General features: G+C 39.8%; 1 protein-coding gene, 1 long non-coding RNA gene and 4 other non-coding genes across 7 annotated transcripts; all 6 read right to left on the reverse strand.

Annotated features, from left to right (window-relative positions):
- Nucleotides 1-919: 919 nt before the first annotated feature.
- On the reverse strand, nucleotides 920-4,122 carry LOC118223979. Of its 2 annotated transcripts, none has more exons than XR_004764542.1 (9): nucleotides 4,079-4,122; nucleotides 3,444-3,475; nucleotides 3,129-3,172; nucleotides 2,897-2,940; nucleotides 2,637-2,693; nucleotides 2,117-2,159; nucleotides 1,687-1,739; nucleotides 1,237-1,277; nucleotides 920-1,031 (listed from the first exon to the last, which is right to left on the reverse strand). It is a non-coding gene; the product is annotated as an uncharacterized LOC118223979 (long non-coding RNA). The 2 variants fall into 2 exon arrangements; XR_004764543.1 differs by having other exon boundaries at nucleotides 4,069-4,097.
- On the reverse strand, nucleotides 1,113-1,183 carry LOC118224425. Its single transcript, XR_004764649.1, has one exon. It is a non-coding gene; the product is annotated as a small nucleolar RNA SNORD31 (small nucleolar RNA).
- LOC118224428 lies at nucleotides 1,374-1,501 on the reverse strand. The gene has a single exon (XR_004764652.1). It is a non-coding gene; the product is annotated as a small nucleolar RNA SNORD22 (small nucleolar RNA).
- On the reverse strand, nucleotides 1,808-1,880 carry LOC118224424. Its single transcript, XR_004764648.1, has one exon. It is a non-coding gene; the product is annotated as a small nucleolar RNA SNORD31 (small nucleolar RNA).
- Nucleotides 2,227-2,298, reverse strand: LOC118224423. Its single transcript, XR_004764647.1, has one exon. It is a non-coding gene; the product is annotated as a small nucleolar RNA SNORD30 (small nucleolar RNA).
- Nucleotides 4,123-5,880: 1,758 nt separating the features above from the next.
- On the reverse strand, nucleotides 5,881-15,233 carry sb:cb1058. The gene is made up of 3 exons (XM_035409795.1): nucleotides 13,150-15,233; nucleotides 9,596-10,216; nucleotides 5,881-8,322 (listed from the first exon to the last, which is right to left on the reverse strand). Exons 2-3 carry the CDS (start codon nucleotides 10,172-10,174, stop codon nucleotides 8,170-8,172), a joined length of 732 nt encoding a protein of 243 aa, XP_035265686.1. The 5' UTR covers nucleotides 10,175-10,216; nucleotides 13,150-15,233; the 3' UTR covers nucleotides 5,881-8,169.
- Nucleotides 15,234-15,468: the final 235 nt, after the last annotated feature.

Below are 15,468 nucleotides of genomic sequence, written 5' to 3' on the forward strand. Positions count from 1 at the left end.
TATGGTGAATAAGCCGCAGCATGGTATGTAGGATGCTTCAATGGCATGAAAAGCTACAAGCAGTTCAAATATTTTGGAAATGTCAGCTGTACCATGAGCCCACTTTAGCTATTTCCAGTCTTACTCCCACACAGCAAGTGCTGCTGCCAAATTTGTACTCCAGTACAGTGACTTTATCCTCACTACAGGGTTCATGCTCTCAGCTCACACCAAGTTTTCCACTCTTTAGCTCAGAGCTTGAAACTATAAGACCCAAGAGTTTACACCTCAGTAGTGGACAACCTGTCCACACACAGAAAAGCCCTACTCAGAATTAGCGTCTGTATGTTTGTTTATGTACAGAATATAAATAATTGTTCACACATTACAAAAACGTGCACACTCAGTCAGATCATGAATTAAGTTAACCAAGCCATGACACCAACTTTGACATCAAGTTGTAGAATGGCATTTACCTGCTCTGTGCCTAAGTCGATCACTTTCAGTCGTTACATTAGTGCATTACACAGGGACAAGAATCCCCCTACCAATTAGGCTTAAATACAATCCCCCTCAAGCGTTTTTCTTCTTTTTCTTTCTTCTTACTGAACAACATTGTAAATTCCCCACATGTACCAGCAAGTTCATAATGGTTCAAAAACAAAACTAGTCCCTGGAGATGCACTATGTAAGCTGCGGCTCAAACTGCTGTCAAGTTAGCAAAATGTCCATCTGGAGTTTGATCGGACCACACAAGCTGGAATTATATTGCACATTAAACAAGTTTAACAGAAAGATTCTCCCTTCTCTTGGGGCAGAAAAAAAAAAAAGCTAAATTAACTGTAAAGTTTCTTTAACACCCGTGTAAAGTTGAGCATTCCAACAAATGCCCAAATTCTCACCCCCACACTTTTGAGGATTTCACCCAAGGAACAAACAATCCAGTTCAGCACACCTTTTATTTAGGGATTAATAATCAATGTCCAGTTCACAAGTTGATAAGAGATTGACTTGATCCATCTCATCCCCACAATTCCAGTTCTTAGAAGCCCCTGCATGGAGAAATAATGACAGAAAATTAAAAACCTTCCAACAGGTAGAATGGCTGAAATTAGTGGGTAAATTTGGACATGTAAATCAGAGGGGTACCACTCAGTCACTGTACAATCAGACTGGGGCGGTAATCACAGTTCATCACGTTCAGCCTTGTTCCATTTTTATAATTTTATTTTTTAAAATAAAAAAAAATTAACATACCTTAGAACAGGTTCCAATCGGCAGATCCTCAGGGTCACACACTGCAAGAAATGTAAACAATTACACAGGTGGTCAAGAAATCAGCAGCAATTTGGCTACTCTAATCCAGCAACAATTCTATACTACACGGAAAGCCTGTCCCATCAGACAGTTGGACACCCCAACAGTTCATCCCCTTGATGCCCTGGCAGGACCAGTGGGTTCACCTTTTCAGGTTCTGGTCCCAACACAGGGCGTAAGACGCGTGCGGGTTTCATCACAGGGACAGACTGGGGTTTTGGGAAAGGGTCAAATTGGTACATTCATGGCACCAGTCACAGCTTTATGGCATGTTCAGCACCAATGTGCATATGACGCTGCATCATTTACAGGTGCGATTTACCCACCAGACCACTCTGCCATAACCTGTGAAGAGTGGTCAGTTAACACAAAGAAAGTGAGTGGACTCACCTGGCCATAGTAATAGACGGTTGACGTCACAGGACTACATGGTGCAAATCCTCCTGGAAGAGTTAAACTTGATTAAAATCAAAGAAAAAGGTATGGAGACTAGCTCTCCACTACCACATTACTGTGGTCAGTGAGGTACCAGTCAGTCACAGAAAAATCAGACTGGGGCGGTAACAGGAATCCTCATTCCACAGGGGAAAACACTAGCCTTAAACCAATCACTCTTACAACACTACTCCACATTGTACACATTTTGAAACTGACATTCTAAAATGCTGGAATACAGCACACAAACCATCTCCAAACCCAAGCCATGCACCTGAAATCTAATTTGAACCAATTTTAGGGATTTCTTCCAATACACCAGAGTAGGAGCTACAACTGCCAGACACTTACTACATAAGACTTGGAATAGATGAAGAAAACTTACCAGCCATTCCAGTGAAGTGAAAGCATCAACCTGGATTTTCCACCTGTAAAATAGGGGAGAAGTCAGGACTCACAGGAGTCAAACTGAACCGACTGCTGTAGCAACCTCTCTGCAGTCAGCAATTCCATTTCTCAACAGGAAAATCAGACGAACGAGATTCCAAAGGGAAAATCATCATTTGCAGCAGAGAAGTAGTCTAGCTTTGTTCAGAGAGCAGATCGAAGTACCGAACTTGTCACTACACTAAATACCACTGGCCAGCAAGTTCATACCTTGCCGCCTTTTGATTTGATAGGCGAGGCACATTCCAATCGCTTATTTTATCTGTACTCAAGGGACCCAGATATTGGGTGCAAAATGTTATAGTTAATAAAGTGTCAAGAAAAGCAAATGGCATTTCATTTACTGTGCCACATGAGACACTAGAATGTTAAATATCAATTTGAAAAATGCAATCAGAACCACCACGCCAGGGTGCATTACGTAAAGTATGAGAATGAACCCAGGAGAAGAATCTTACCACAGTCTAGCTGTATCCGTCAACCCAGTGAGTCCATCTTAGGGTCACCACACCTGGCTGGGGTGAAAGGGAATGGTTTTAGCATATAATCATATCAAACCAGGTTTCACGTCTCCATGGAGGAGTCCAATCAGGGCTTTGGTGACTAGGATTGCCATGCGACAAATGTCGTCCAAAAAGTTTAGGGTAAAAACCCAGTTCATCCTTTTAGGCTCCACAAATGGTAATGCTACAAGAATGTGGACTGTCTTCGAGCTTACCATCAGATGTTCACTGTGCCAACAGATCTCTCATCAGCGGAGACCTAAACACAGAAATACAATTCATTTAATAGAGCAACATTCTAAAAAGCCAATCCATTTAGGGCCAAAAGGGGTTTCAGAATAAAAATCAGCATCACTGAAAATCAGGCATATGCTTGTCATTTTTAAAAATCATCACTAAATACCCTCACAACATTACAGGTAGGGTATAGATAATGTAAATAGTTACCAAAATTCTCTCCATTCTTCACAGGAATACCACTTTGCGTAGATCTGTCGAAAGTGAAAGAACAGTCAAACCTGTGTCCCATGAGAAAACTCTGGCACACATGCAATGCAGCTTAATGTTCAATGCTACTCAGAATCTGGTAAAGTAGTTTCTTCAAAATGTGGATTCGGTAAGAGAGAGTTCGAGGATCATCATTGTAGCACAGACATCGGTTATTAGTTATGTAGGTCCATTAACTGCGCCAGATACTAACAACTGATACAGAGGTACAATAGAAACATCCTTTAGAAAATATAGCTGACGATATTCCATTACCTCTTCTCGTGGACGTCCATATCCGACCGGACCTGGGGAGAAGAACACACCCAATGACACGTGCTTCCAAACACGTGGACGTACCCTGGCGGTCTACCGGGCATGCAACTATACCGGTATGTTATTTTACAGTGGCTGCACCTTAGCTAGTTGTCAGGCTTGCAAACCAAGTTGTAGTTCCTCGTCAGAAAATTATTTGCAATCACAGTATTTCAGTACAGGTCTGTGAAAGGTTATCATCATCGAGAAACTTATTTTAGGTAACAACGCTACCTAGCTACCACACGATAATAAACTGTCCTTTTTTCCTAGATGTGAGAATAATAATTAAGAACTACAAATACTTGTGAAATAACCCAGCTTCAAACATTAATATTATGAACATACACGAGTAAATCTACAATATTTATGGTCAGATGGCGATAGATTCACATCTGCTATGTCAGCCAACAGTAGTTCTGCATCAGTAACTTGCCAACTACTTCAGTGCGATATATTGTGTTGACATTAAATATAAATATTTCTTAATATATAACGTAACACGTAATTATGTTAGGGCATTAAATCAAGCATTAACACGACAACTTAAACTCGTTCATTAACACACAGTTGGACAAGTATTAACCTACACTCACCTCAGTCTGAGCCACAAAATGAACGAAAGCTGGGAGGTGGCGCATTTTATTTCGGCCTGGCGCTTGGTGTCATAACTCCACCCACTTTAATATAAATAATTGTAATTACATTTTTAATATGAATATAAATACATGAAGGTAGCCTATTTTAAGGAACATGCGATATATTTGATTTAAATATTATTTCAATAAGTTTTATACGTGTGGGAAAAATAGTTTCACGGCGTTTGTTTAAGGCGTCATTTCCTTTGAGCGACCGTAGCCAATGGTTATGGTTTATGACATTGTAGCACCGAACTTATACAGTTCATTGAATTTTAGCTATATTCAGTGAAATCTCTGAAGAGTATAAGAACAGGTAATTTTCATACAGTTCATTGAGTGAGATAGATATCCATGTTGTCCTTCACAAAGTTTAACTGCAAAACCGATTATTTAGAACGCTACGCGATGTCGGTATCCCACGTGGCCGATCATGTTTGTATGGCTCACGTGGTAGCCTATGGTAGCTTCATTTGCGTGTCCAAGACGGTCTATATAGCCTCCTCGTCCTCGAGTTTCCTACTTGGGCAGTGTCTGAAAACCTTTTTCGTTGTCATAACAAGCTTTTGTAAATAATCTGCCATATATTGCTTGCGATGGATAAAATTGGCCATTGTAAATCAAATTAATTTGGCGATAATCACTGCAGAATGTTGTTGAATGTCTTGACTTTGTAGCTCATGCAATTTCACAAATCCAGTGACATTGTTCAAATTATCTTTGCATGCAACCTTTTCTCAATGGCGCATACCTGGGATAATTAATGGAATTGTGGATACACAGTGTTCGCCAATTACAACTCTCAATTGTTCTTAATCTTTGGGGGGAAAAGTGTAGAACATAGACTACTGGTCTTTGCAGTCTCTCGACTATCTGCTGCATATATACTGTCATATTTTTATGTGCTGTTTGACATCGTTTTGGTGCACACCAGCAATGCACACTAAATACTCTTTTCATGTTTGACAAACAGTTGGAATTGTCCTGCCATTTGTCACTTTTTTAATGTTGTCATATTTTTTTGTGTGAATATTTGCTCTGATATGCCCCTGTGTCAACAAAATTATGTCATGTCACTTTGTAAAACTTGTCATTCCCATTTTTCTGACAGGGAACTCACTAGCTCCTGCTGTCTTCAGTGATTACCCCACAAAAATACTCAGTGTACTAAACTGAATGTGTATCACAGAGAAGATCAGTGAAATAAAATAACATGTCTATGTGAATTCATTCTGAATTTACTGGTTATCTTTTAAAATTAAATACTGAGAGCAATATTGATTAACAGTAGTATGGAGAACCGTTTTAGGCAACATGATGTCTCCCCCTGGTGGTGCCTTGCTTCTGCATTTAGCAGAAAACAGCCGAAGCTGAGTCTGAAAGTAGAACTTTTGTGTGTGAGTACGTGCGTGTGTGAGTGCATGCGTGCGTGTGTGAAAATTGTTTCAAGGAATCCTGTGGGCAGGAGCAGCGCATGATATATGGTTGTTTCTTACACACACTGCAGAACCTGTTGTCCAGCCAGACAGACGCCGTGTGACTCCAAACCCACCAGCTAACTCAGTGTGAAATATGAGTGATTCATAAAACAGCAGAAAAGTGAAATTGTCCAAACCCACGTTATTTTGTATCTTTTTAAGAACAAGATGTCATATAAGCCACTTTTTCTTCCATACTTTAAATATAGGTTTGGGACCCCCTACATTATGTCTTAGCTGGGCTGTAAATTCACAATTGTAACATTTATGAAGACAAAGATAGTAGATGCCTCATTCATTTTGGTTTATTTGTTTTTTAACTATACATTAACCCAGACTTACATAATGAACCACATGGGTGTCCTTGGGACATCATGGACTTTTCATCTCTGGGCTTAAATCACAGTTCTGCAAACTTTGACGGCGAAGTCTTGACAATACTTGGCCTTGATTTATTCACACTTAACTTACTAACTTTTCTGTTACAAACACTAGACAGAAATGAATGGTTAGTTTTAAGTAAACTCATACTCCACATCCCTTCTGTCAGCTCAGTCCTGTATAAATAATTCATCAAAAACAGACTTCAATGCTGAACCAAAACCCCAGGAAATGCAGAAAATTTGATTTTGTGCATCGTTTTAAACACAAGGTGCCTGAGTTTTATCTATGCAGATGTGCACAAATGCTTTATGGTCTCACACCTGAATTCACATACAGCTTTCAGTATCAGCTCCATATATTTCTCTACCTGATATGTTACATCATATGGTACAAGATTATACAGCTGTCCCAAACAAAGTCCTGTAAAACATGCCAAACCATAAATAAACTGATTTGTTGAGAAACACAAAGGGTCAGCTAGCATTCAAAGAGTTCAGCTAATTGTTATATACATGACATGGTTCCCTTGTTTTCAGGCCTGTACAATTGATACCAACCTAACATGATTACAGTTGTAATCATGTTAACATTACCCAGTGGCTGCTGTAACATGAAATCTCTTAAAATGTAAAATTGAAGTTTAAATTGATTTAGAAAGGCACAGAGGTGTGTTAAGATTCTGTAATTCAGAGGCTGTGATTCTGTAATTTGACTAAACCTGATGCATTATAAATCTATAAAGATTTCATCACTGAAAACAACAGGTTCTTTTTTGTTTTCTGTAGACCTCTTACCAAACGTTTCTATTTAAGATTCACTAACTTATAATTTGCTGACTTTGTATCACATATTGCTTTATATAAAGTTAAAAAAAAACACTTGCAATGTAAAAGAAAGCCTGTAAATATCACAGCCCACATTACATTACAGCAATTTTGTCTTGTCAGTATGGCGCATACAACTGACTTCATTTTAAACTGCTGTCAGAAATATGAGTTGATCAAACATTTACACCAAAGCTTTCATCATCTGAAGGACAGCCTGCACATGAATGGCAAATTAAATCAGATGCTCTAATAATGAAATATTACTTAATGATTAAACTAATATGGCTGAAAAACACTGAAAACAAAAATATGGCACTCAAACCACATTGGCTTAAAGAAAATTACATGATCTTTTCAAGACATTGGTTGCACACTCAGGAACCTATAGCTTTATTTAACCTTAGAATCTGATTGCTCATTGAAATACGTAATTCTATCTATTTCATTAAAACGTTACTAGGACCTTCACTGCCATATATACAGTACTCACAGATAGAGCAGGCTGGCGTTTAAAAACCAAGCAGTGTGTTTGCTGACCTCTTGAATATGGCAGACAGCAATGTTCACATGGAAGTGATAAGAATGTGACCAGATCACCAAAATGTATTTTGGACGATGGTTAAGTAATCGCAGGCGATAAGAAAATAATGAGTCACAGTGCAATTTCTGAGATCACAATTATAAAAGGGCCCCCTACAATCATTCTGTGATATTTTTCTTACATGCACAAAACACTGGATTGGAGTGATGGTCCAGCCATACACTTCACCACATAACAAAAACGATCTGCAGTCACACTGGTGATGAGTCTTGATGACTCGTGGTCATAAGGTCTTATTAAATGCTGAGTCTGGCTTAATACAGACTATGATTCAGAAATGTTTTATTTCTACTGGTCATTTTTGCTGTCAGACGGCAAAAACACAGCCCAGTCCACACCAGTGCGGCTCAGGCTGATTCAAGTTACTGAATGACGTTCAAAGTTAACCACTCAGTTCTCAGATTATATAACATACTTCCTAAGAATAGTCATAGAAGTTGTACCTTGAACTATGTGGCACCACAGGCATTTATAATATCTACTAAATATTAGATAACGCTGAATTAGCCTGGTTTATATAATGCAAGCTATAACCAAGTGTGAGTTGACCAAGGGTGAGTCAGACGCTGATTGCAGATGTTATCACTGATATAGTGGACTGTTACTTTGCACCTTGTATCATCAATATCAAAATCATCACATTGAACAACCCTTTGAACCATATGCAAACAAAATACATTGATCTTTAAATAAAATTAGTGCTTTGATTAAATAGATCTTAGAATCTACAGGTTATTTGGGCTTAGGCCCTTTGATCTTTCATCTGTACTCCACTATTGCAGAGCCCCGAAGCACTCCTGCTTGTGAGGAAGAGGATGGCGACGTTTCTGTAGATGAGACGGGCGTGAGGGTCACACTGTACAGGTTGCTGACGAAGGTCTCCCAGCCTCTGCGGAGAGCGCGGTCAAGGGCCTGCGGGTAAACACAACAGTGATTGGTGCTGTACCAGTCAACGCACCTGATAGGAGTATGCGATCTGCTACTTCACTTCCTGCTTTGACCCTGTGTGCCTAGGCCCAGGACAGATAATTCTGGGTAAAGATCACGGTGAACTAGAAGGCATAGATTATTTATAAACTCTCTGCTAACACTGATTACAAAACTGATAAAAGCTGGAATGCAGTGGACTTTTTTATGTCATTGAAGGTAAAAAAAAAAAAAAAAGCAGATTCTGCTCAGCAGAGTCATAAATTCTTTGCTGACACTGATCACCAAACTGATAAAAGCTAGAATGCAGTGAACTGGTTTTTTAAGCTGTCTGTAGAATCTGGCTTCAAAGACCTTCACGTCAAGCTTTCCAAACAGAGGAGAGATTGTGTGTGATATTGCTCCACCACAAATCCCACAATACAGAGCAACTGCAAACAGAAAGGAAGATAACAAGGCTAGGAAAAAACTTCTGGAACCAAATACCAAAGAGTAAAAAGAGGGAGGTTGAAGACAGGAGAGGTGAGATGCAAAGGACGATTGTTGGTAGACAGAGTGGAGATTTCCCAACAGAAGAGAAGAGCTTGGCAAACAGAGGGAGGGAGAAGTGCTCCTGATCTCGTTGCTCAACACTGAGATGTTTCAGTGCTTCAAAAAGCAGGGTGATTATTAATCCAGGCAGCACTAAGCAAACTCGCAGGGTGACCTCACGCTGAAGTCTCCACTGAACAGGGTGTGTAGTCATGGCATCCCAACACAATGGCTGAATCATCTCCAAGGTCACCATGCACCACAGTAGGGTGAGCTATTTTGTGGAGCAACATAGTTACTGCCCACCTAACACTCCATTGCAATGTTGTTGTGACCTTGTTTGGTCACAACAACACTGCGAGAACCTTATGTGTGAGAGATGAACCCTTGCTTTCCTAGCCTGGAGAGAGCTGAGAACCTCAATCAAAGTATTTGGAAATTTCAAAGCTATGCTTTGTGTCACTGAAAGCCAGAAATAACTGGTAAACTATCAAAATGGGTGAAATGTCCAAACAGCACAAGTCACCCCACACATTTCCTGTAACATGCTGTGAAGTAGTTGATCTGAAGATGCTTAACTTTAAAGCCATTGCCTTGAAGAACTTGTAGCTGAAAGTAAAGAACTCTGTGGATACATTTTAAGAGCGTGTAACTTGTACAATAGTAAGCTTTGTAAGCCTGAATAAAATACACAGAAATATAAAATAAAAGCCTTTTATTTTCTCACCTTTCGGTAACCCTTCAGTTTGCCCCTCTTGGCCACTTTGATCTCCTCCTCTCCCCGCTGGACCTCGGTCTCCCTCTCTGCTTTCTGAGAGATCAGGACCTGGTCATCTGCCTCCTCCCTGACTGAGAAGTGCACCAGGATGTGCCCGTTGCCCTGGGTCTGTGATGCGGTCGAATCCACCGCCGTAGTCTCGGCGGCCATGGCCGGAGGCGCGCTTTCCCCTGCCGGAGCGGGGTCCTCCGGCTCGGCCTCGACGCGCTTCTTCTTAGAGCCGCTCTTCCTCCTCCAGCGGCTGCTGCGGCGGGCCGGGGTCTTCCTCAGCAGCGTGGCCGTTCCGTCGTCCTCCAGCATCCCCTGGTTGAAGTCGAAAATTCCGGACTCCCGCTTGTCGTCCCCCTGCGTCGCCTGTGTATGCATCTCTCTTCCATCTATCCTCCCATCCGCTCGTCCCTGCTCTTCCGCCTCCTGCCCATTCCCATTCTCCTGCTCCGGCTCGTCCAGGCGTCCGTAGAACCCGCTGGACCGGTCCAGGTATTTGGGTGATTTGAGAGACTTCCTTGAGCTCTTGCCAATTGTCATATTCTCACTTTCACTGGTCTCCTTGTAAGTCTGAGAAAATATCTGAAAAAAGAAGCATCAAGTAACTCATCAGTGCATGCATCCTCCAAATGTGTGTACATTTACTGATTTGGTGAAACTTGTAGTTACAGTTAAGTATATTATCTAAAGATAATAAATTCTTTATGATATGTAAAGTCAGCAACCCCACAGGTCTAAGATTCCCTCTGAAGATGTACATTTATGAAAGAGTACCGTTTTAACTGAATATACAGTGAGTTTCATAATGTTTGGGAAAAAGACGTTTTCTTGATTTGGCTCTGTGCTCCACAATTTTGTAATTTGTAATAAAATGATTCACATGTGGTTAAAGTGCAGGTTCACAGCTTTTATTAAAGAGTTTTTTTATATATTTGGTTTTCACCATGTAGAAATTATAGCACCTTTTATACAGTCACCCCATTTCAGGGCACTGTCACGTTTGGGACAAATGGCTTCACAGGCGTTTCTGATTAGTCAGTTGTGTCAAACTGCTTCCTTAGTGGGGATGTAAGAGAACTTTCAGTATCTAGTCTTGATTCTAGCCTTTTGAGTCTGTTATTGCCTTTTGTTAACATGAGGACCAGAGTGCCAATGAAAGTCAAGGAAGCCATCATGAGGCTGGGAAATAAGACAAAAAGAGTCAGAGACATAGGCCTTAGGCTTACTAAATTCAACTGTCTGGAACATCATTAAGAAGGACAGCACTGCTGAGCTCAGTAATCACAAAGGGCCTGGTAAGTCCAGGAAGACCTCCACAGTTGATGACTGAAGAATTCTGCCCAAATTGAAGAAAAATCCCTAAACACCTGTCTGACAGATGAGAAACCCTTTTCAGGAGGCAGGTGTGGATGTGTCAGTGACTACTGTATGCAGAAGTCTTCATGAACAGAACTACAGAGGCTACACTGCAAGATGCAAACCACTATTTAGCCACAAAAACAGGGTGGCCAGGCTACAGTTTGCTAAGATGTACCAAAAAGACCCTGCAGAGTTTTGGAAAAAGATCTTTTGGACAGATGAGAACAAGATTCACTTTGTTCACTTGACTTCAAGCAGTCACTGCATGCAAAAGATAAGTGACAAAATACTATATTGGCTACTTTCACACCCAATCTGTTACATAATGAGTATTGTACCTTATCGGACCTGTGTTTTGTAGTTTTTCCAATGACCTTCAGTATTCACTTATTGTACGACACTGTGCATGCAAGCATCAGCCAAATAAATGTAATGTAATGTAATTTACTTAACATTAAATTGCATGCAAAGGGTATGTGACAAAGTAATAAACATGACTACTTTCATTTACAAAACACTAATATGTCCCAAACATTATTATGTGGCCTGAAATGGGAGGGTGCTATGTATAAAAAATATTGTAATTTCCACATGTTGAAGCCAAAATGTATGAAATACCTTTTAATAAAAGCTGAGAATTTGCACTTCAACCGCATGCGAGTTGTTTGATTCTAAATCCCAAAAATTATGCAGCTCACTCTGTGCTGTATGTCTGAACTTCATCCTTGATCCTCCAATACATATTCTCATATTTTTTATGTAACTGTGAATTCATGAGTGAGTGTTCTGTTGCAAAGAAATTTCCTGGATCTCACTCAGTCCCCTCTCTCCTGCTGTCTCTGGGCATTAGTTTGTTTAACAGTAGTTAACGTGTACAGAGACTGTGCAAAGTTCACTGTACAGTATATGAAAGAGTACACTGTGTCTTTGTGTTTCCAGCACTGAAAGCCTCTCCATCCTCCATTTATGACTCAGATAAGAGACCTTCCAGCACTGCTCATACTTGGTGACTCAAAAGCACCAGCTGGAGCGGTTTTTTGTGTCAAATTCATTTTTCAGTCCAACTTTTTTTTTCATTGTTTTGTCATTATAAAACATACATGATATTGCTTTTCAGAAGTTGTGAAAAATATATTCACGTATTTTTTGGAATATACAGCAATTCTACAGTACACAGTAACAAGAATATAACATTACGACAGATTGAAGCAAGTATTATGTAAGGTTATTAAACATAACCTACTTGACCTGCAAATAGGTGCAAGGTTATTTTAAAAAGAATAAATATTACTACATGCAGTATGTGATCTGAAAAACTAAATAATTTAGACTTTTAATAAAAATAAATAGTCAAAATAATTTGAATTCTTCATAGTATTTCATAATTACAATAAGTATTAATTGTAATTATTTAATATATTGTCAATGTATACTGTACATTTTTGTGTTGTACAAATATGGTGAATTACAGCAATAATTCATATGGCCCTTTTATAAGGCCATTGGGTACTCACCAGGTTTCTCAATGGATAATTAATACTCTTTTTGGAGTGAACATTATGAATATAAATTTTATATTGACATTTTATTGATATAAAAGGGTTTTTCCTTTGGCTAATCTTCATCATTAGCTTTAGTTTCATATTAATCATGTTAAGAATATTTCTAGTTAAAATCATAGCACTTCATAGCACTGAAACTCATTAACCCTTTCACACAAAAAGACAATCAAAACCAAGCAGAAAGCTACTCTAGTAAAATATATTCACCATCTTATTGCCACAGCTAAGTGAATGTACAGCAATTTAGAATTATATCAAACATGGAAACCTTTTTACAGTATGTATTGATGAAGCAGGCTAGTAAAATTTGTTAAATTAATTTGCAGTAAATTCACCTGTTATGTGCTGCAAATACCTGAAATTATTATGCATTTGAGACAGATAAAAATACCTTGGAAGTATATAACTCTGTGTATACGTATTACTCTTGAATATAATTTGATTGTTAAATAAACAAGAAACTTCACTGACAGATAAAATGACAGACAGATTCAAAATCGTTTTTTGTGGAAATGGGCATAAGGAACAAGAACTGAAACGTGATTCAATAGAGAAAGAAATGGAGAGAGAGAGAAACAGAGGTAACAAACCTACCTGGTAAGTGTCAATCTGTCTTTGCACTGTTCTCCACACTGAACAACCTTACACCCTACTGGTACACACCCTGCCTGGACCTGCCGTCACCAAAGCAAACACACACACACACACACACACACACACACACAGCAAAAGAGGAAGTTAACGCATGCTCATTCAGACACAGTGTAACTGTTAATACCGACACACCAGAAGGGTACACTATAATCTAAGAGTGAATCACATTACACATTCCAAAATTATTGACATGAAGAATGTACTCACTAAATTACATTCAAAAAAGAAAAGGATACAAAAAAGATTGCTAGCTGGATTGGGCGTAATTAAATCATATATGTCCTTACAGTACTTATGCTGGATGTAATTATTTTTGACTATTTTGAGGAAAATAGTTTTTCAGCTGAGGTATTTAGCTCCAGATTAAAAGAGTCTAGCTCACTTTCATTTCTTTCCTTAGTGCTTTGAGAGAACGCTTTCACTGGTGGAGGAACATGCAAAATACTTGAATGATAACAGGTAAAAAAACCATTCACAAGATAGTACATTGACAACTGAGCATCCAGCCAACACAGAATTCACATGTATACTCCCACAGCATTGTCCAAAAATCCATGTGCATACAATAGGATATGGAGTGCGTTAGGGAGCAGGGGTCAAGCGGGAGAACAATGGAGACGGAGTCTTTTGCCCAAAGAAGAACTTGACATTACACAACAGAGACAGTGACCGCACATGACGTGCAGACAGCCTCACTGCTGAACATCCCCTCGGGTGGAAGACATCATGTGGGAGCCGAGTTGTTGGGCATGTGACTGCTTGTCGCCCTTTTATAGCTGTGCGTGCCCACATGCATCCAGGCGGTTTCCAACTGCGCTGTTTCCAAGTCACTGCTCTAGTGGGTGGGCCCTCGTCAGCTTCATCCAGCTGTGGTCCCATCACCCACCTGGCAACCCCGTGTTGTGGTTGAGGGTGTCTGTACAAGTGTGGGCACCCTGGATTCTCCAGGGATAAGGCCTTCACCCACAACCATTCGGTTTCCTGCCGGTGACCTTATTTTTAGGTGAGCAGGGCTTCCAGCCATAACACAAGGAGAATGGGAACAGCAGATCATACAGTCTCTGAGATTGCTCTGGGTGGTTTAGGGCCAATAAAGACTCAACAACAGTAGGGCTTCCCAAAGATGGTCCTGGGGGATGTGGTGTGTGGCTTTTTCTTTCAACCAAAATTGAAAAGATTCTGAATTGAAAATATCTATTTTTTTTAGTGTTTGTAATTAGACACTTATTTTCTACTGTGGGATCAGACGATATACCATCTTAAGGTTCCATTATGTCAGAAATAGCCATGCTTTCCATGTAGGACACAATGCCATATTCACATCCCAGGGATTTTTTTAAAGGGGAGCAGGAAAGTCCACCCTTCTTTTATATTTTTGCGTTATTAAGACAGATAGAAAGCAGAGAGGGTATCAGATAGGGACCACAGGGGAGAAGGTGCCCTGGCGGGGAATCAAACCCCGTGCGCACGGGAGGACTTCAACATGGCTGAAGTCCCAGCCGCCCTATGGACTACTAAACACGTCTCGTCCACATCCCACGACCTTTAACCAGTCAGATCAGCTAACGCTTTTATTTTATGCGCAGTGCCACAGGGCAAATGATCCCTTTAGAAAGGGATACATGTTTTAAATGAAATTACAGCCTGACAGATGACATCAGCGTGGTCCCGATTGCCAAAGGTGTCGACATTTATTTATTGAAAACAACCGTGAGGAAAATGAAAGGTTCTAAGATGAATCAGATGTCAGTGAGTAACCATTTGCATTGAGTCCAAATAAGGTGATGAGGTAAAAATCATGGAAGAGCAAATATTTTCAACAACCTGAACTGATCAAGGAATTTACAGGTTGTGAAAAAAGCCACAATACACTGGAGGGCCCAGGACTGAGTTTGGGAAGCCATGTAGTATCCCTCTCATTGTCTGAACCCCAGCTATTCAGGGAACAGCTGCATATGTCAGCAAATTTTAAATCGACAGAGAAAATCAAACACAAGGCTTCTAAAAATGTACGCTTGACACAACATTCAGTTCTCATGGGTCGGGATTCTACTGGCTGATCACATTAAGTTGAATTGGGTTCAACAGTTAGTGTGGAATCCCCAAAAAAAGTTGTTATATGTCTAATATCTCTATTTATCATTACTAGAAATAAATAATAATACATTTTCATAATAAAATTTTAATTGTAACTTTTAAATAGAATATTTCTCCCATGAATTATACGATTAAGGTTTTCCACACAGGGGTCAAATTATT

This window comes from Anguilla anguilla, chromosome 3 (genome assembly GCF_013347855.1).
Source record: "Anguilla anguilla isolate fAngAng1 chromosome 3, fAngAng1.pri, whole genome shotgun sequence".
NCBI lineage: Eukaryota > Metazoa > Chordata > Actinopteri > Anguilliformes > Anguillidae > Anguilla > Anguilla anguilla.